Genomic DNA, 20,312 nt, shown 5'->3' with positions numbered 1-20,312 from the left:
AGCTCACATTGAGCCAGGGATGTCAGACCAGACACCAGCAGGCGCTGCTGGATCTGGGTGCCCCATCATTCTGAGGCTGGCATTCAGTCATCCATGTTCCAGATCTAATGCTCAAATCACAACTGGTCTTGGGAGACAAGACGTAGTCAGCATTTTAGCCAGTCTGTATTTCAATCGGTGCTTACTGTGTTCTTTCTAAAAGGAGCAGCAATTTTCAAGCTTACTACAAAAACTGACCTAAATTCCCCATTAAAGAACAAGTTTCAAGTCATTGTTTAGGTATTTCGCTGCAGTGATAAGCAGGGTTAATATTACCTCCCAATCTCATGCAGCTCTGCATAAGCGAGATCAAAGTTTTCCTTCCATGAAATAGTGGCACCATCAGCAGCAGAGTCTTTGGGAGAAGAAAGCACATTGAAGAAAGTGTGAAGACAAGGCAGACTGCTGTGGACTATAAACTGCATATTTAAAAGTTATGTGAGGATATGTTAATGGTTTGCCTAGAGAGCCCTGGAGGTGCTCAAGGCCAGGTGGGATGGGGCCCAGGGCAGCCTGAGCTGGTAGGTGGCCATAGCCCACGGCAGGGAGTTGGGGACTGGTGGTCTTTAAGGTCCCCTCCAACCCAACCGTTCTGTGATTCTATGATGACGATTTTATGATATTGATCAAAAACAGAAAAAATTACCACTGAGTGTCCAATTTCACAGTGCTCCACCACAACTCCATTGTGTTTGACCACCCAGGAGAAGCTGTGGCTAAGCTGACTTTAAATTTGCCCTTGAAATTTTGGGGGGCTGAAAAGGGACTACAGGGACAGTCTCAGGACACATCTGTGTGCAAATGGGAGGCCACTCACCATATTCTGGAAGCCTCACGAATTCAGATGGGTCACTGGGCAAGCTGATCCCCCAGGGGTTGCTGGCACTCACACGGAACTGATACTGGCACCCTGGGGACAGGTCTTCAATGACAAGGTAAGTGTCCAGTGTGGAGGCCACTGACTGCTGCCAGACCTGTGAGCCTGCGTTGTACAGAGGGAGGAAAGGAGAAATGATGGAGACAGAGCACACAGAGATTCTCTTCCAATGTGGTGCCCTGGGAGGTTAAAATCCACGGGGTTTTTAAAAAGCAAAGTGGAGGTAGATTTAATTTTGTTAAACCTTCTGGGGACACGGGAAGCTGCTTGTTGTCACAGCCATCTGGTGAAAGGAGGAAGGAAGGAGATGCCCCTCACTTGACTGATAGCAATGGAAAAACTGCAGGCAAGGGAAAGATGATCTATCCACAAGTCTGTCCAAGGCTGTGTGCTACCAGTGATGTCTTTGGGCAGCAAGATAATGCAGGAATAGCAGAATGACCTCCTGACAGCTCTGCTAAGAGAGAAATAATGCAAAAAAGATATGGAGGAGGTAGAAAGCAAATCCCAGGAGAAGCTGAGGAAGGGGATCCATGCAAAGTGCTTGCAGGAGATCTGATGGATATCATGAAACCTGGAGCTGCTGGATATTAATACTAATACTACAAAAAGTAATATACAAAATATACAAAAAGTTAATGAGTGTGCTTTGTCTTTTCACTGTCAGGAAACATTTATCAAAAGGGCTTGATAGATACCATGGTGGCAGAATGCAAATGATGAAAGTACACCTTAGTGGCGGGATATAGTTTAGCTTAACACACTTCACTTGCCTTAATAGCACAGAGGAATCAGAAAAGACTAATGTATGAGAAGCTGGGCTGGATGATAGAAGAGCTTGTTTTGGCCTTCTGCTTTGGGATCTGTGAGTAGTAGATAATCATACCCCAGTGCTGGCAATGATGCTCTTGGAACTCACTGTCCCACAAAGCAGAATTACTTTGTTTTCATTTTCTCAGCCAGTGAGCACGCCTCAAGGCTCTTACCTTCTTCTCTGTACTCCACAGTGTAGCCAGAAATGGTGCAATTGCCTGTACTGGATGGAGGCAGCCAGCGAAGGATCACAGAGGTGCAGCTTCTCTCCTGAGCAATGGGGCGATTTGGGGCAGCCGGAACACCTTGGGGAGAGAAAACAAGCACAGAATCCAGCATCATGTCAACCAGCCCTCGTGCTTTATCGTGAAGATCAGGTAAACGCTGTCTGCGAAGGCCAGGTAACTACCTTGCACTTTGATTGTGGCTGAGGTTGATGCCGTTCCATGTTCATTAGTTGCCACACAGGTGTAAATGCCACTGTCCTGAGGCATCACATTGCAAATCTTCAGCATGAGCTCCCCAGAGTCACTGCAGATGCAAGAAACCCACGTTACAAATTGCTAGTTTGCTTCCTAATGCTTTTTATCCCTGTTTCTCTTCTGCCTCATTACAAGGACATATGCACGCAGATCTTGTTAACTCATTTGAAGCAACACCCCCCAACCATGTGGTACCAAATGCAACACCTGCATTCATCAGGATTATGTCACTAATGAAATCTGTGAGCAGAATGGTCCCACTAGGGCCAGAAGGGCAAATCTATCTCTTGTGATCTCAATGGAGATGGGGAAGCAAGCAGAGTGTAAGAGCTGAACATTTTCTAGCTTTCCAGAGCTAGACACCGAGACCCCACATCTACAGAAAGATTTTCCCAGGCACAGCTTTTTGACTTTGGGAAGAGCTGTGTGGTGCCTCAGTAGTATGTCCAACACGAACTGGACAAGTGTCATGCAGGTGTACAAGGCAGCCCCGTGGAACAGGGTACTCAATACTTCTATGAAGCTTCAGACTCTGAAGCAAGCCATGTCCAGAAGAGTGGACATCTCACAGCAGCTGGGGAAAATAAATGTCAGTGGGATATCATTTCTTGGGAAATAATCAGCCTTTGGGCCGATCTGAGCAAATAAACAGATCTACACAATCTGGTGAGTTTGTAGCAGGTCTGCAGATAGTCAGCTCTTCAACACTCACTTTAAGGGAGTTAGCCTGAATTAAAAGATTTTGCTTGTGTAACTACTCTAGCTGTGCTGGAGACTCAGCTTAGAGCCAGTAATAAATTCTCTTAATGGCAAAACTAGACTGGTTCTTGACTGCATAAGCCACTGGAAACTGCAAAAGGAAATGGCTGCCGGTGTAACTGCATGGACGCTGCGGCGTTGGCTGGCCTGCCTGTGTTGGTTAAGGGACAGAAGAAAAACATCGTCTTCCCCCGCAGTCCGGACACAGATGCCAGCAAGATTTGTAAGGCAGACGCCAAGCTGCAAGGCCTCTCTTTGGCAGGCAGCGGCTGCACGGAAAAACAAGTGAGAGGAGAGAGAAAGCCAGTGCTGATAGTGCACAGCGAGGGACTGCACAGGCAAGAGACTGACGTAAAACAGAGCCCCATACAGAAATATCCTACATCCCAAACCCAGCCAAAGGCCTGAAGATAAGGCACTAGCGATCTACTGAGTGATGGCTAAAAAGACAATTTTAAGTGTCCTGGGGTGCTTCATGAGGCTCAATGAAGGAAGCTCTTGATTAGACATCCTTTTTTCCTTTTATATATATATATATATATTTTTTTTCTTTTTTTTTAATGTAAAAAATCTCTCTTTGCATTCATTTTTCACTTTCACGGACTTTGTGCTCCCTGGGTTCATCTCAGCCCTAGCCAGCGGTGCTGAAAACCTCACATGAAAGATTGCCTCCTGGAGACTTCCCTTTCCATTTGGCCCAAATAGCTTACATAAGCTGCAGAGAAGCATCCAGCAGCAGGCTGTTACCTGACCTGAATTCAATTCCAGAACTTTTCAGTTCGTCCTCCTGTCTGCTGTAAAGCTGGGCCAGGAACATCCAGACAAGCATCCTTCTGTCCAAGCATGGCCAGATGTGGCCTTTCCAGAAGCACATGGAGGCTCTTTGAGGAAAGGAACAGCTTAGGAAGGGCTCAGGAACACTGCACTAGTTACTACCTCAGCCTCTGAGATGAGAAAACTCCCAGCCATGTGGGTACATATCAATGAAGAATATTGAGAGCTGATGAGAGCTTTCTCTGCTCCATTCCTGTTCCTGTCAAAGGTGAGCATGGCATCAAACTCAACCATCAGAAAAGCGGAAGCAATGTTAGCCAATATTTTGAAAATATTAATTGCTTCTGACTTGCAACAGGCTCAGAGGCCTTGGCCTCCTGGGACATAGCATAACAGAAAGTTCAGCTCTGCCAACACTGCACTTAGTGGAGATGCCCTGCATCAGCTTGGAAAACTACAGAGCTACCTGAACTCTCACATTTGACCCTTTCTAGCTGACATATAGCTCAGTGATGTGGCAACACCCATGTCAGCCTCAACTAATTGCATCTCTAATAAGCTTTGTCTCCTGGCCAGTGCCATATTTGAGGGCAGCATGACCATCATTTGATGGAATCCAGGGGCAGGACCTTACCAGGATGACACCGTGTACGTGGCCGTGCTGTTATCATTGTCAAGAATGTTTTGATCTGGTCCTTTCCAGGTTATCGTTGGTTTGGGCCGGCCGCAGACTTTGCACTGCAGCATCACAGTGTCACCAAGCAGGCAGGTGATATCCACCAACGGCACAAGGAACTCTGGAGCCACTGAAGAAAAACATAGGGGAACACCTTTTAACGTACAGGAGAGGATGCTCTCCCCGTATCTCTGAAAAAATGCATTATAGGACCAATTATGGGAGCTTTTGGTAGGAGAGTAATAGGTAAGGGTTAAGTGCTGTAGATCTGAGCATCCTGGAATTGTTACTAAACATCTACCTTCAGGGAGGGAGGCAACAGAGACAGGCTGTGCTGGCTCTGAGTTCTGAAAAGACTGCAAGGCTGGGTGCAAGTGTGTGTATTGGAGGGGCAGGTTTAGGGACAGTCATCATTTCAGACTCTCTGAGCCCATCAGCAAGCAGGGACCACTTCCCCTGCCCACTGATGGAGAGCTGTCTTTGCTGTGACTGATGATGTGGCGGAAGCATGAGGCTCCCTGGTAACAGATCTCAGCTGCTGGCTCAACCCTCCGGGCAACTCAGTGCACAGCTGTCTTTAACTCACCTTCTTGAATGAAATTGGGGTTGATTATCTGAAAAATACAAAGAAATAGTACATATAAAGAAATTATTATTTTTCTGGACCATAACAAAGAGACATTTGGTTTCATGAGGTAACATGGTGAGGCTGACCCAGAACTGCAGACACGCTGACCAGTGGGTATGAACAGTCTCTAACAACTGGCAAACACAGCAAGCTCTGGTGACAACTGAGCAAGCCAGTGCACGGTTGGAAAAGAAAACAAAAGCCACATTTTTTGTAAGGCTGTAATGCATACTTTGTGTCAGCTGCATCACAGGTAGCAGGCACAGCAGTAGGGAGGTGGATTGTGCTTTCTCTTTGCTTAGGTGATGCTCAAGCCATTGACTGTTATCTACCTGGATGTGGTTTGTGCTCCGTGTGCCCAGCTCCAGACCCACCTGCAGCACCATGCACCTGGGCACCTCACCTGCGTGTTGGCCACTAACCAGCTCTGGGGAGCTCCTGCTCAGCTTCAGGAGAGAAAAAAAAGGTAAAGGGCTAAAACAAAAATACAAGCCTCTTTTCATATCAGTTCTGCAACATCCCATGGCTTATTGTGAGTAAAACGTCACTTGCATCAAAGGGCTGGTGGAAACTTTCTAATTGGTACTTAGGATTGGATGACTCAGAGTTATTTTGTCAAACCAGTTAATTGATCAAATTAGCCAAGACTTGAAAAGCCAGCATCTCACCATGGCCTACATACATCAATTACATCATGCTAATCCTGGAAGAAAAGGTGGGGGATAACAAAGACAACAGCACTAAGTTCTCACATGCAACTCTACTCTCTACTTGCAAATCTAACCATGTAATGGTGTACTATATTTTAAGTTTTAGCTTAGTTTTAGCCTCATTAGCAGGTATAAATATCAAGCAGAATAAATACCACTGTGGTTTATCTCACCTCAAATTTCTTTGTTACTATCTATTTCGGAGCAGGTTTGGAAGTTGCCAATAAAGCAGTGACCTAATTCATGGTTTGCTAAAGCTGATGGGAGTTATTGCAGTGGGCAAGAAAAGAGGCCACAAAGCAGAAGCAGTAAGCCTTCAAACATGCAGATGCATTTTCAAGATGCATGTTTATTTTGGGGAGTTAAAAACAGTTTTCCAAGGTGAGTGACTTGGGGTGACATCAAGGAGATACTGGACTACATTCAGATCTGTTTCAGCATCACAGCCCTTCTTCATAGCTACAGGATAACCTCTGGTACCAGCACTGAGACCTCAAGCTCCATTTACCCTATCAATATCAGAACACTAAGGCACAACACGGACTCGTTGCTCACACAGGGGCATTATTTTCCATGGAATCATACTTTCCATTGGCACTGAGATTCAAACATTCACTCCCAGCATCCTGGAAGGAACCCTTTCCCCCCTCCCCCCCTTTGCATCCGTAGAGAGGACTTTGAGAACTATTTCTATAGTCCTCATACAACCAGCACACTGATGGCCTCCTGTGTGCCATCCATCACCCCTGCTGTGAGCCCTTCTCCTGCAACTGTTGCTCAGTGGGGACCAGGACCCCATGAACAAAAAGAAAACACGGTGTAAGAGGGCACTGGATGAAGAAAAACATTTTTCCACCTGTGGGGAGGGAAAGGGGAGACAACACTCCTGATTAAGTTACAGCATTCACATGGCACTACAAAGGAAGAAAAAGCAGTTGCTCTGGATGGAGATATCCACCTAAAAACCATCACTTGCCACTTGTCCCTAAATGAGACCATCTATTTATCAGATTAGTAGCCCGAAGCATCAGCTCATTTGCACATAGATCTTCATTTCTGGAATACACATACATATCCTGCAGCTCTCTCCTGCCTTGCCTGCAGCATGCATTAAATTCCCTTATTATTCACTGAGTTCTGTCCTGGTAGGATTAGAGACTAGGAGAAATAAACACTCTTAAAACTTTACATTAATTTCATAGCTCTAAAGTAACCATTAGAAGATACAGCTACAGTGATATATAAATTAGATATATCTATAAATAAATAATGCTACATTTTAAATAATTTTCAAGGCACAATTGTTTAAAATAATTGCCTTACCAATGTGTTTTTTTTTCCTATTGCCATAACAATGGAATATCATAGAAGAAAAATTACTGCTCTTAGATGACACTGGAAGAGTCTTGGGGTAATATTTAGATTTCCTTTGATAAAACTTCAGCTGTTAACTGATAAAATGCTGCCTAAGGACACCCCACAGCCGTATCTCAGCTTTCACCTCCTGTAAGCTTAGACAAAATTAAGGCCTTTAGGCAAGAGGATGCCAAATGCCTCCAAAACGATCGAATGCATCACTTATTTTTTCCCCACTTTTCCTGATCTGTAAGGCTGGGCTGCCAACCAAACCCTTCATAACAAGATCCATGCTTCAGCTAAACAGCAGAGGGCATGTTTACTCCAAGGGAAGCAGCTCAGCATTCTGTAAACACTTCATGGCACTTCTTGTTCGCTGAGTTAAAATAAAATATTGACTCATTTGCTTGTGCTGGTAGCAGTCAGCAGCATACACCATTCTCCTTCTCTTAAAATAAAAAACAACACAAAACCAACAAATTAATGACTCTCAGAAAAAAGGGCTATCGGAGAATTAAACCAACTGCAATTTGTATGAAAGTCTCTCCCTGACTTGGTCAACTTTTACTGTGGGGATTTTGGAGGGATACAAGCTTCCCCTCCATACAAGAGAAATCTCTTGACAAGAAGAGCAAATAAGGATCATCCTACATGTGGGTAGGTGCCACCAAAGAGAAAAGTAACTTAAAATGAGAATGATATCTGATGAAGTAGTTTAAGAAATAAATGGCATCAGGGCTTTCAGCCTCTTTGGTGGGGAGCCATCCATCAGCATAGATGGGCTCAGCTGATTTTGAGACTGACATGAGAGATGTTGACCATGTCACACATAATCATAGGTTTCAGTTGGAAGGGATCTTTGAAGATCATCTGGTGCAGCTCCCTGCAATGAACAGGAGAACTGCGTCAAAGGCCTTACTGAAGTCCAGACAGATGACATCAAGTGACTCTTTCCTTGTCCACTGATGCAGTTACACCATCATAGAAAGTTGGTAGGTTGGTCGGGCAGGATTTGCCCATGGTGAAGCTCATGCTGCTTATCCTGTATCACCTCTCTCTCTTTCATGTGCCTTAGCTTCCAGAAGGACCTGCTCCATGGTCTTCCTTGGCACAGAGGTGAGGCTAACAGGCTGGTAGTTTCCCAGGTCAGCCTTTCCACCTCTCTTAAAAATGGGTATGGCATTGCCTTTTTACTAGCCACCAAGGACTCCACCTGAATGCCATGTCTTTTCAAATATCATTGAGAGTGGCACATGCATCCATCCTCTTCCCCATGACAGGCTCCTGCTGTGGAGCTGCTAGATGTGGGGTGTCTCTGGTTTTGAAGGCTACTGTGTGTCCCAGGCAATAAAGTTATATAGCACTCTACCATCTACCTGCAGATGAAGCAGATCACTACTTCCTCTTTGAAAAGCTGAACTGCAGTAGCAGTGCTGCCAGCAGACTTGGCACCTAATGAACCACCTGCCCTCTGTCTCAGCATCCCTGCCCTGTAAGGGCAGCGGGACAGGAGCACGGCTGCTCTGAGCAAAGAGAGAGGGCTTTATGGGACCTGCTCAGGTGGCTTGTGACCTCCCCAGCAATATCGAAACCCCACAGGGTGTTACGACACAGAGCTGTGTGACATTCATGTCAGTGTCCAGGACCCCAGCCGTGGGTGTGGAGCTGTAGGCTGATTCACAGGGGCACGCACCTTCTTCCCAGAAGAGGAACTGCCTGTTCCTGTGCAATTAGCTTATAGACGCGCAAATGGACTGTCTGATCTGCTTTAAATATAGGTTACTCCTATCCCTCACATGGCTACAGCTACTCTGTGAATGTCTGCTCCTACATTCCACGTGCCCAACAGGCCTGCTTGCACCTTCTGTTTTCTGAAACAATAGGAACTATATTTCATTTCCATTCATATTTGTTTTCATTGCATATTGATAAACTCAGAGAACAGAAACAGCCAACAAGAGATGCAGTTCCTATTCCAAATTACAACGAATGGAAAGTTCTCCAGGGCCAGCAGGTCCCTGTGTAGGCAAAAATACAGCAAGAGCATTTTAGTCCTTTGAAAACAGCCACTCAGTTCCAGCTTCCTGCTCTTACTGTGTGTTCTCCATATTTCTTTCTTTCTGTATTTTCCCATAAAACAAAACAAACTACTTCAATAACTTGGAATCTACTGAACAGATATGTTTTACAAAGAGCAAGTAAAGGTGGAAGTCAAAGGGACTTCATAGATATGACTAGCTTTCTGGCTTCTCACACAGGGAATAGACTGGAGGTAAAACGTACTGATATTTCTAAGTAATTAATATGGCTGCTTTGTATTCAGAGGTAGCTTTCTTTATTCTAGCACTGGGTGCATGTTTTCATGTATGACAGGAAGATATCAGCATGTCAGGGGTGATAGGCTATAAAGGAGGCCAGGTAACCCACCCAAGGCTACAGTAATTGTGACCAACACCTTCATGACCTGGGCAGGGCTGCGTGCACCTCTGAACAGTGGTGGTTGGGCCAGGACAGAGCTCTGCATCAGCATTCCCACAGCCCACAGAAGTGTCACAAGGCAAGCCAGGTGTGGAGTATGAAGAGCTGACTGTACGCAAACAGCTTGAGGCCATAGGTACCCTCTACTGATAATTTTAAGACATCTGAGCTTTTCCTCCTATTCAGCAAAGTCAAAACACAGAAAACCTCTGCAAAAGGAACAGTGATCCTCACCTAGCTCTGTATGTCACCTCTCTACCTATCTTAGCTGATTTTTTTTGCTCCATAGAACAATTTCCAACAACCTAAAGCTTACACAGGTTTATGCACAGTAAATGTACACTGCCTCATAACAAATAACATATGCTTCCAGTTGTTACCCGTGATTGGCAAAACGCTATTTGAAAGCACAAAGATACTCCTGAGAATAATGCAGTATCAGTGATAAGCACCATTCAGCCTCAAGCATGTTAGCTGGGTCAAAGGCTTTCCGTTAGTAAACATCCCCTTTGCAAAGATATATTTATTGACACAATTAAAATAGAAGAGAGCCTTCAGGTTAAAAGCTTAGGTGGTGCATCCCAAAACACTTTTCTATTCCTCCTCCAGGAGGAAGATCAGCTTTCTTCTGTGGGATTTTTGTAGTACAATCTGGCTAAGAGCATCCTGCAGATGTGACATCCCTGTTTGCCAATGAGACTAAGAGCATCCTGCAGATGTGACATCCCTGTTTGCCAATGACTTGCCCTACTATCTCTATCTCTACAAAATCACAAAGGTCTCATGGAATAAGCCTTGGTACAATGTACACAAGTGCTTAGTGTGGTCACTGTATAAAGAAAAGTGGGCTCTGCAACATTTTAATTGAGAAGAACCAGTTCTCATGACTTAAAGCTCCTTCTGACTCTCAATAAGGTGCATTTCAGTCACTCCACTGGAATCAGTGGCTTCACGCTGGAAAAAATAGCGTAATGCATCACAAACTGGGTCACCATAGCTGCATTAGTCTTGTCTATAATACAAGCATATTAACGCAACTCATTTTACCAAACCCTTTCAGTATCTTTAAAGAAATGCAGTTTCCCATTATTTATTGACATAATCTACTAGGCGAAAAAATCAACTTCGTCATTTCTGATCTAGACGTGGTGCAACATTTGCTCCAGTAATTCACAATGCGGGTCTGACTAGCAGCTCAGCACGTGCTGTCAAGACAAGTGTTTTTAATACAGAAAGCTACTACATTTCTTGGTAGTCAACATGCAAGCACCATCATTGCATTCAACATTGCTTCTTAGATGGGAAGCAGTGACTGTGGGCAGCCTCCAGCTCAGCAAGAACTTGTTCCTCAACTTCCTCCATTGCTGCTATCACAAAGGCAGCCCAAACTCTAGTTCACGGTCTGGTAAAACCAGAACTGGTGCTCTGTGTGACTCATATTTAATTGGCAGGTATGTCCATGAGAGATGCAGACCCACCAGCTCCCCTTTCAACAAAGGTATTTCAAAACAGGCACATGTTAATGGAAATAATAATGACAAAGATGATCGTCTCTACCTCCATGCTAGTATTGGGGTCAAGGTCATCACACTCTGACTCCTCTGAGCTGTTTGTCTCCTTGTTTGGCAGCATGAAGAGGAAGAAACAAAACAAGAGATTAGTGGAGAGATTGGTTAGACAGGGCAGAGCAGCACAGGAGCTGTGAGCATGGGAATGGGTAACAGGAAAGGAAATGTTCCACAGAAAAAACCCAACTCCAAACCAAACCAACAAAACAAGGGAAGAAAAGGCAAAGACATGCTTTGGCAAAGAAGAGGCAGTGATGCTGCAGGTTGTTCTGGCAGCACAGCAGCAGGGAAGCAGCAGAAGCACTGTGACCACCATGCAGCAGCTACTGCTGCCCTGAGACCGGCCCTGGGTGCAAGGGGCGGGTGGCCTGTAGTGGCCTTTGCACATGCTATCTCTGTTTCACTAGGCAGACGTGACAGAAAGCCTCCAGAAAGGAAAACACTTAATCACGGGCTCTCCTGGAAGGGGGTGGATCCATAGTACATGCTCAAGTGCTTTCCTGAATCTTTGGTTGTGTCAGAACCACAACAAGCGTTTGCTTGCCTCTGTTGGGAGGGAAGGCCCCCACATTAGTCCTGAGCAGGCCTCATGGTCGGGTTATAGGGACGGATCCTCTGAGTTGAAGCACAGTAGTCAGGTACCCAGAGCAGAAGATGGAGCTTAACCCCACCGTTCTCAACCTTTTCCCTACTGGGAGATCTCAGAGAGAGAGACAGACACGGACACAAATGGACACACAGACAAAACCCTCTCCTGGCAAGATCGAGTCAGCATCTCTTCCCTGTCTGATAATGTGGAAGTAAAAAGGTCATTGAGACCATCTCCCCTGAGCAAATATCTTACGCATCTCAAGGTTGAGAATCCCTTACTGTAACCTGCGGGGAAATTTTGGCCTAAGGAAAACTTGTCAGTGTCAATAAGACCATCGTTTCACCCGGTGGCTGCAGTTGCTCTGATGCAGCTGCAGACTGGGACAGATCAGAGGTAGATCAGACACTGTTTTCTCAATGTTAAGAGCAGTTATTTAACCTCATAAATAGCTTTTGTTTGTTTAATGAAGATTACTTACTTGCATGAGGGATGCCAAGAAAAAGAAAATGAAAAACAAAGGCTGCATTTTATCTTGCATGCAAAAATCCTGCTAAAACGAATACTAAAAAAAAACAAAAGCAAAAACAAAAGGAAAAAAAGATAACTGAAGTGGGGAAAAAAAACCCACCAAACCCCAAGTTGCCACTCCCTCCCTCTCTCAGGAGAGGATGCTATAAGGGGTGAAAATGATGGGAAGCAGGAGAGCGGCACACAGCTTTCAGATGGCCTTACTCACTTTAACAGAGACTTTGTTCCCCAGAATATCCTTGGATTTACGTGGCCCATTGGCTTCATTTTTGCCACTGCTCTCCTTTTCCGCCCGCTTTCTCATGCGCAGGGTATGCCATGAACATGACTTCCTGTTGTACCAAAAAACGCAGCAATCAAATGGCAAATCATAGTAGGAAGGAAGGATTTGGAAAGGGGAACCAGCATCCATGTTTGCGATTACTGCAATTCCCTAGAAGGTGAAAGCCACTGGCAATATGCCTATCTCTATTTTAGCAATGAGAGTTGAAGTTAAAAAACAAACCAAACAGTTTTGCAAAGCAGATGTTGTGCCACACTTGCTGTGTAGATGCATGGACCAGGAAAAAAAAATACCATGGTGGAAGCAGGCAACTAGAATTTGGTCATCTGGTTTCAAGATTTTGTATTGCATTGCCACAAACAGAATTTTTTTATTTTTGCTACAGGTTAAAGATCAATTTAGTCCTCAATCTTGTTGGTTAAAGCAGTCAAATGAATGCAAATAAATAAGAACTGTTTTGATAGATCACATAGTAGAGCAAATTAAAATTTTTAAGAAATTCAAGGTATCTTTCTCTACATGTTTCTCAGAACATGAATAGCTCAAAAGATAGGAGCTACATCATTAACTTTCCAAGAGATAAGTCATTCCCTAGAATGACAAGCTCTGCTATGCCTCTCAAGACCAAGAATTTCCCATTAGTATAATAATTGATTTTGCCAGTTTAGAGAGGGAGGATGTCAATCAGTCCATGCTTTTTGGCTAGCACCACAGCAGATATGATTTGCAGTACATGTTTCACCCCTCATTACTGCACCTACAACTTTACTCTTGGAAAAAAAGAAAAAAGACCATGTCACCCTTTGTAAGAGCAATGCTGTGTTGACAACAGAAATTGCATGTCAAAGCAGACACAAAAAAAAAAGAAAAAAAAAAGAAAAAAAAAAGAAAAAACACTTCTCAATATGAATTTCATTTGGTTTAAATTGTGAGCAGTTGGGGAGGATTTGGGAAGGGTTATGTTGTCCAAAGCAGAAAGCTCTCAAAACAGCAGTGTGATGAGCTGGAATCCAGGTTCAAAGCATCTGCCCACCTTTAAGTCATGCAAATTTGATTTGCATGTTTTAAGCCCAATGTTTGGCACATGTCATGTCTACAGTACCTTGATACATTTTACAAAGCAAGTTGCATGTAATCCAACGACCACCTGCGATGCCAATAAAATGCAGTATGTTAGCAAGGTAGGACTCAAAGGATGCCCCACACAGCTGATGTACCCCCAAGAATTCTGTGGCCATTTCATAAGCTTATTTTTGTTGTATTCCAGCACCTGATTGACACTGTGCAATAGCTCATTTTTAGGAAAGTAAAATTAATGTTCTCCCAACAACTGGCTGCACTGACACAAGACTAAAATGGTTCGTATTGTGTTTGTGTGGTGTTAACAGCTGGCATGGGCAGTTGTGTTTTGGCACAAGGAGCACCAACATGTCCTGCACATCCTGGCCAGTAGGTGCTGCCTGGTGTTTGGGCATTTCTGGAGGAAGTCCAAATTAGGTGCGCAGAGCAGGGGAAGTTATCCAACACTTCGAGACTGTGATACTGTCCTTTAAGATCCAGTTGAGTCAAGAGTGATTGAAGTCCTGGCTGATGGACTTCCTGACCTTCGCCTATCATGATGCCAGCACAATTGCATCTACCACATATTTTGTGTACAGTATTTGTCAACAGAAGAAACAGTTTTATTACTTATACTAATAAGTCCACGTAATGTGGCAGATTAGATGGAGCTGAAGATAACACCTGCTCCAGGTAATTTTTTACTTGTATGACTTATAGTAGAAAGTTAGTCAAACATCTTTTTGTTTCAGGGTTGTTTTAGTTCTTTGAATCTGCAAACATGATTTTAAGTGTCTTTAAGTGTCACTGCAGTGAGAAAGAGAGAAATGCAATGCATGTGCCTTTCAATTCTGGTAAGCCTTCCTGGCCCCAATTCATACATATCACAGAATTTGACTGTACAGCTGCCATGGAAAAAAAGTCTTCACTAGGAACCTGGTGCTGGGGGTGAATGGAAAGGCACATGTTTGCAGAGCTTGGTTGTAGGAGGAACTCAGGAATGGCTGTGGCACACATGCAAGAGACGTGCTGAGCAATTCCTCTGGCTTAGCGTGCCATTCATAGTAGCATTCAGTTGTATGCCTGAGATCACTGACTCGTGGGTCGAGCCACTCTTTTTTCTTGGCCAAAATATCAGCAGATTTCAAATTATTATTTTTAGTGAAACTGCCACAAAATCTTTCTTCATATTCAATTCTGTGCTTCAGGGCACTCGTGGAAGACAACAGAATTTGCAGCACACATCATGCATTACCATGTAGTTGTTCTAGTTGTTAAAAGAAATCAGTCGGTATTACTTGAAAAGAGGGTTGTACCTTCAGTATTTAATACCAAAAAACCACTTTCTTGCATTTCAGACTGACAAATTTCTAAAAATCAAGAAAGAAAAATATATATCCACACATTTGTTAAATAAGCAACAAAAAGTTATAAACAAAACAAAATAACAACAACAAAAAATCAAATAAAACCAAAACAAAAAAGGGTCAAACTAGTTCTTTTACCTCATTAAAACATGCTCATGGTGAAGATTTATTTTACATATTTAAAATAGTACATTTAAAATTAGTTACATGACAGGTACAATGATGAACATTGCGACTATCCATTATATTGCACAACCTGACTTCATCAGTATGAGTTTGTTTCTTTCTTCTTTTTTTTTAAATAGTGCAAAATACTTTATACAGGAATGTATTTGTATAGGGGTCTTGCAAACCAAAAAATATTTTACAAAAGAAACTGCGAACAGAAAAAAAAGAACAAACCAAACAAACAAACAAAAAAAAAGATACAAGCTGTACAAGAAAATTGCCATAGACAACAAAATCTCTCCTCTTAGAGAAGTGAATCTCAGTCCAACACAGGGCCTGATTATTTTTTGCCAGATGCTGTTATAACCCATATATAGATTAGTAACTTAATATAACATAAATATAAGTCCAGTCCAAGCAGGTCCATGTTGGTGTAAAATGGTGTAACACAAAATACGTCTTTAACCAACTATGGTTTTATTTCTCTCCAAAGGATAAACAAAACCCCACATAATGTAAATAAGCAGAACCCGAGCTATCCACCATGGCTGCCCGACGCTGCAGATTGACCACTCAGCTTGCTCCAATGGCACTGTAGATAAAAATCAGCAGGAACTCCCTACCATTTGGATTTATTTTTATTTTTATTTTTTTCCTCAAAAACATCCACACAGTGCTCCCAGCGAAGTCAACATGGCACTTACTTGATGCTTCCGTCGCTATTATCTGCAGTGGATTTAGTGAGGGGAGCCAAGATATTGCCAGGGATCCATCCTTCAGCAGCTGGAGAGTGGTCGTTTGCAGGCTGGTACACCAGGAACATGTTCTGCTGGTTGATAGCAAGGATCTGAACCACCTCTCCTTGATTCACACAGATCTCATCCTCCTTCAGAGCATAGTAATCTTTAATCACCACCATGGAAGAGGTTCCATTGCACCCTCCCAAATCAGTCTGTGAAAATGGACACAACAGAAACGTGGTGACAAGGTGGCAGTGAGGAACCTGCCTTTTCTGGCAGTAATCACGGCACTTCATTCAGAGCCTAACTGCACCAGGGAAGAAAATACAAATCATCTGATAGTGTTCAGGTTAGATATTAAGAAAAATTTCTTCTGAGAAGGAGTGGTGATGCAGTGGAACGGTCTGCCCAGGGAGGTGGTGAGTCACCATCCCTGGAGGTGTTCAAGAACCATGGAGATGAGGCATTGAAGAACATGGTTAGTGGGCATGGTTGGCATGGGCTGATGGCTGGACTTGGTGATTTTAGTGGTCTTTTCAAACTTACTGATTCTATGATTCTACAGTAATTTGTATGGGTAGAGAAAGATTTTAAGGATTAACACAAATCTGACAGAAACCAGTTTCCTGCTTCCTATTAGATTTCGTAGCTATTCCAGCAGCATAGTACCAAGCTGTGTTCTGGTATCTGCACAGAACCAAATGTGGAGGGAAAACCCATGAAGGCTCATGTTAGAAGCCAAAATACTACATACTTCACATTCTTAAATATAATTCTTACTGGAAGGTGGCTTTGATCAATATCAGCCAACAGCTGTGTCTAAACACTGCCAGACTGACTTTTTGGTGGCTTCTGTGAACTGTGTCCAGAGTAAGGCACACACATCTGAATTACAACCTTCATTTGGCACTCTGCGATATGAACTATTTAAACCATCAGAGTAGACCTCTTCAGGAATGGGTGGTTAATGGATATTAGGGAAGCCTGGATATTACTATTGCCAGTATTGCAAATGGAAATTCAGTTTAGCAGGTCTGCAAATACAGTACTGTGAAAAACTCTTGGGTTCAGTTCTCCAGGGGCAGGCTCTGTTTCAGCTTTCCAGCTAAAGAGCCAACTGCCTGAACACCAGAACTTCCACAGTCTGCATTCAATTTCAAACCACATTTCATATCATTGCTTCAGTCTCTTGATTGCTGTTGACTTGACAATTAGAGCTAACTTCACAGATAGTCTGTGGTATGAGAAGCGGGCAATTAGATCATGTTTTATCAGATGAGTTCAGTACCTTGCTTTGTTCATACTTGTCTCCGGGCTGTTCATACCCTGTACTGCCATTGGAGGTAGATATCTTCAGGGGTGGGAGAGATGGGTTACGGCTTGTAGCCTTCAAAGGCTTCTCAGACCCTACTGGAACAGAAGAATAGGGTCTGCTGTTGGGCTGAGCGACCCTACTAGCCTGGGGCCTCAGCACTGCTGTGCTACTTTCTTTGCGTTGGTACTCTATGGGAGACTGCAGTGCTGCAAAAGAAGACAAGAATTAGCTATACATTTCCAGTGACATTGCAAAGGGATATAGAGAGTGCATGGGGTGACTCAATCAGAACAGACACAGTAGTTGCAAAACAAACAGGCACATAAAATGCCACCCATGGAAGCACAGGGCGCATTCATGGCCAGACAGAATGCAAGCATGTTGCACTGTACTGTGCATGAACTGAAGAGTGCTCTAAAATATTTGCCATTTACAGCACACATAGCTGATTCATTGTCTTTGAAATTGCACAAATGAAACACCATAAAAATAACCTGTAATAAAAATAAATGAAAGTCTGAATAGGAGACTCACAGCGTATTTACACTAATTTTTGTTTATCATCAGGAAATACGGATCAAGACCCATAAGTCTCATCTGTATATTCCCAAGAGAGCTTGACTACTAAATTCTCTTCAAATATGATGCGTTGGAACTAGTTTCCCTATGGATTTTCTATATTAACTGATTTGGTTCAAAGAAATCACTGGAGATGATCAACAAGTGAGGAAATTTAGATGGTACAATGATATTAATCCCAGCAGCCCAAACCACTCCAGAAAACAGCCACAAGCAACACCAAACAGCTTCACAAGCCTTACAAAAGACTCTGCTTGTGAGAGTATCTTTTGTAGTCATAGATAGAGCTCACACTGGGCAAAGAAGGATAAAAACGCCAGATGGTGAAAAAATGAAGAATGTGATAAATTTGGAGGAGAAGGGACAAGGGCTAGGACTTATGTGGAATAGGAAAGAGACAGATTTACTAGGCTCAGACTCCCATCCCCAGACCTATGGGTTTGCTTTCTACATGTCATGTGGCTTCAGTGGCTGATTTATGGGCAGTTAATACTGTCTGTGTACATGCACCAGACTAAACCTACTGGAATGCAGAGAGACTCGTCTAGCAAGAGGCAGACAGGAGGACACAGTGTCACAGCATCAGCCCAGCCGGGGAACCACAACAGAAAGAATGTCTTTCCCAACAAGAGGAAAAGGAAAGACAAACAGAAAGGCTCAGTACCACACAATATGCTCCCCTTCCAGAGAAAGGCAGGGCTCGTCCAACAAGAAACCACTTAATACTAAAGAACAAGAGACTAAAACAAGTCAAGGAGGCCAGATTGCTTTTTTCCTCAAAAGGACAGATGTTTTAACAGAGACCTGTAGCAATCTGAAGGACTGCTGGCTCAAAAGCCCAAGCAGTGACTCAAGTTTATGCCACAGATATAACCCATTTCACTTGCTTACCTCAGCTGCCACTGAAAATGCTTTGGTCCTGCTGCAGACCAGCCACCAAGGAGGAGGAAGGTTAGGGACATGTTTGGCAGTGGTTTCAACAATGACATTTCACTAGAATATGCAGCAGATTAGGCTGCAAGGTCTTTAGCAATAAGACCTGAAGGAGAATGTCTCTATCTTGAAACAATTGATGCTATCCACTGCTTTTAAAGGACACTTGTCCACTTGTGGCTACTAATTCCAGTTAGCTAAGAGAGGGGTGTCTGGCTTCCCACCTCCTGTTCAACATCTGTTAATATTCTCACAGGCTCCTGGCAAAAATTAATGTCCATGTACTTGCTCTCACAGGAAAAACTCATAAAGCATGATTAAAAAGTCACAGATCAATGGCATTTTTTATATGAAGTGCATCCATCGGTGTCATACTTTCTTTACAGCTTGCTTCTTAAAAGCTAAAGGAGAGAACATTCACTATAGCCAATCATTTTGTGCACAGTCTGTTTCTTAAGCTTAGCAGCTTTTCTTATCCCAAAGAAAAATATGGAAAGCTTGAATATTACAGTGTAATTGCACCACATTTCACATGTATGAACTGAGTATGCAGATACTGTGCTTTGCACACAGTTCTTATTTATTAGGGCTTTCCTAAACAAATCAAAAAATCAGGCACAGCTTGAACAAGAATGCACAGGGAATATATTGTTATTTAGTTTATGCAGCATTGGCTCAGTGTTAGTTTAATATGATTTTAAAGACAGAAAACATCCACTTTAAAGAAACGGAAAGCTGAAGAATGTATTTAAAGATTAGTCAGCCTCATAGAGATTACACCCTAAAAGCCACTTAAATTGTTCTAGACTGGACAAGCTTGTCTAGATACAATACCATTTTCTTGGATCTTATTTATAGGTTTAAAGCAAATCCTTCAGCTTGTGTTTTAATATAAATCTACTTTTACTTCTAGCTTTAGAGATATTGAAGATTACCCTCCTAACCCATCAAATACCATGCTGGAAAACAGGCTACGTAAGGGCCGCAAAGATACTACAGTAGAAAAACTTTTGAGAAGTAAAACTGTGTTAAATTGAAATTAGAAAACCAAAACCAAAACCTATAAAAACTCCACACTGAAGAAAAGAGAAGCTTTGTTTGGATGTGAATTGAAAGAAATTCTTCAGATTTTGCAACAAAAAAACCCACAAAATAGAACACCCCAAATCAAAAACGTGAACACACTGTGCCAAGCCAAAACATTTTGATTCAAGCTAGCAAGTATCACTATAGCAATCATTTATTAAGGTTTTTTAAATATAAAATGTTTTTTTAATGTAGCTCAATTAAAAAAAAAAACACGTTTTGACATGAATAGTACAAAACAATTTTGGAGGCTTCTTCCTGCTTTGTCGCTTCCAACAACAGACAAAAAGAGCTACCAGTTTTATTTTTTCCCTCCAGTCCTGGTTTCTTATTAATTGAATTTGATTCCTCTGTATTTTAAAATCCATTTTTGCTGATCATGTGTGTGCTGTTTGTTTTTGTTTTTGTTTTTAATAAAAACAGAGATTTAATTTGAAATACAATTTCAAACCACCCCAAATATCTTCCTAAAGCAAAACTGACACTTTCAACAGGCCCTTGT

General features: G+C 42.8%; 1 protein-coding gene across 20 annotated transcripts in view; it reads right to left on the bottom strand.

The window, feature by feature from the left end:
* The window catches only part of KALRN (kalirin RhoGEF kinase), a 451,786-nt gene that overhangs the window by 7,551 nt on the left and 423,923 nt on the right, over positions 1-20,312 (bottom strand). For 7 of the 20 annotated variants that reach the window (XM_085228421.1, XM_085228422.1, XM_085228426.1 and 4 more), the window contains 11 exons: positions 17,186-17,418; positions 15,862-16,109; positions 12,489-12,612; positions 11,150-11,209; positions 5,381-5,494; positions 5,007-5,034; positions 4,379-4,574; positions 2,139-2,260; positions 1,903-2,034; positions 857-1,021; positions 316-394 (listed from right to left, as the gene is read on the bottom strand). In XM_085228421.1, the coding sequence (XP_085084547.1) occupies positions 316-394; positions 857-1,021; positions 1,903-2,034; positions 2,139-2,260; positions 4,379-4,574; positions 5,007-5,034; positions 5,381-5,494; positions 11,150-11,209; positions 12,489-12,612; positions 15,862-16,109; positions 17,186-17,418 (1,501 nt within the window). Of the gene's footprint in view, positions 1-315; positions 395-856; positions 1,022-1,902; positions 2,035-2,138; positions 2,261-3,722; positions 3,852-4,378; positions 4,575-5,006; positions 5,035-5,380; positions 5,495-11,149; positions 11,776-12,488; positions 12,613-15,861; positions 16,110-17,185; positions 17,419-20,312 lie in introns of those variants that run through there. The other 13 variants (XM_085228431.1, XM_085228436.1, XM_085228435.1 and 10 more) reach the window with 9 other exon arrangements.

The sequence above is a fragment of the Meleagris gallopavo genome, chromosome 7 (assembly GCF_905368555.1).
Source record: "Meleagris gallopavo chromosome 7, MGAL_WU_HG_1.1, whole genome shotgun sequence".
Classification (NCBI taxonomy): domain Eukaryota; kingdom Metazoa; phylum Chordata; class Aves; order Galliformes; family Phasianidae; genus Meleagris; species Meleagris gallopavo.
This window is presented reverse-complemented; position numbering and strand designations above follow the sequence as displayed.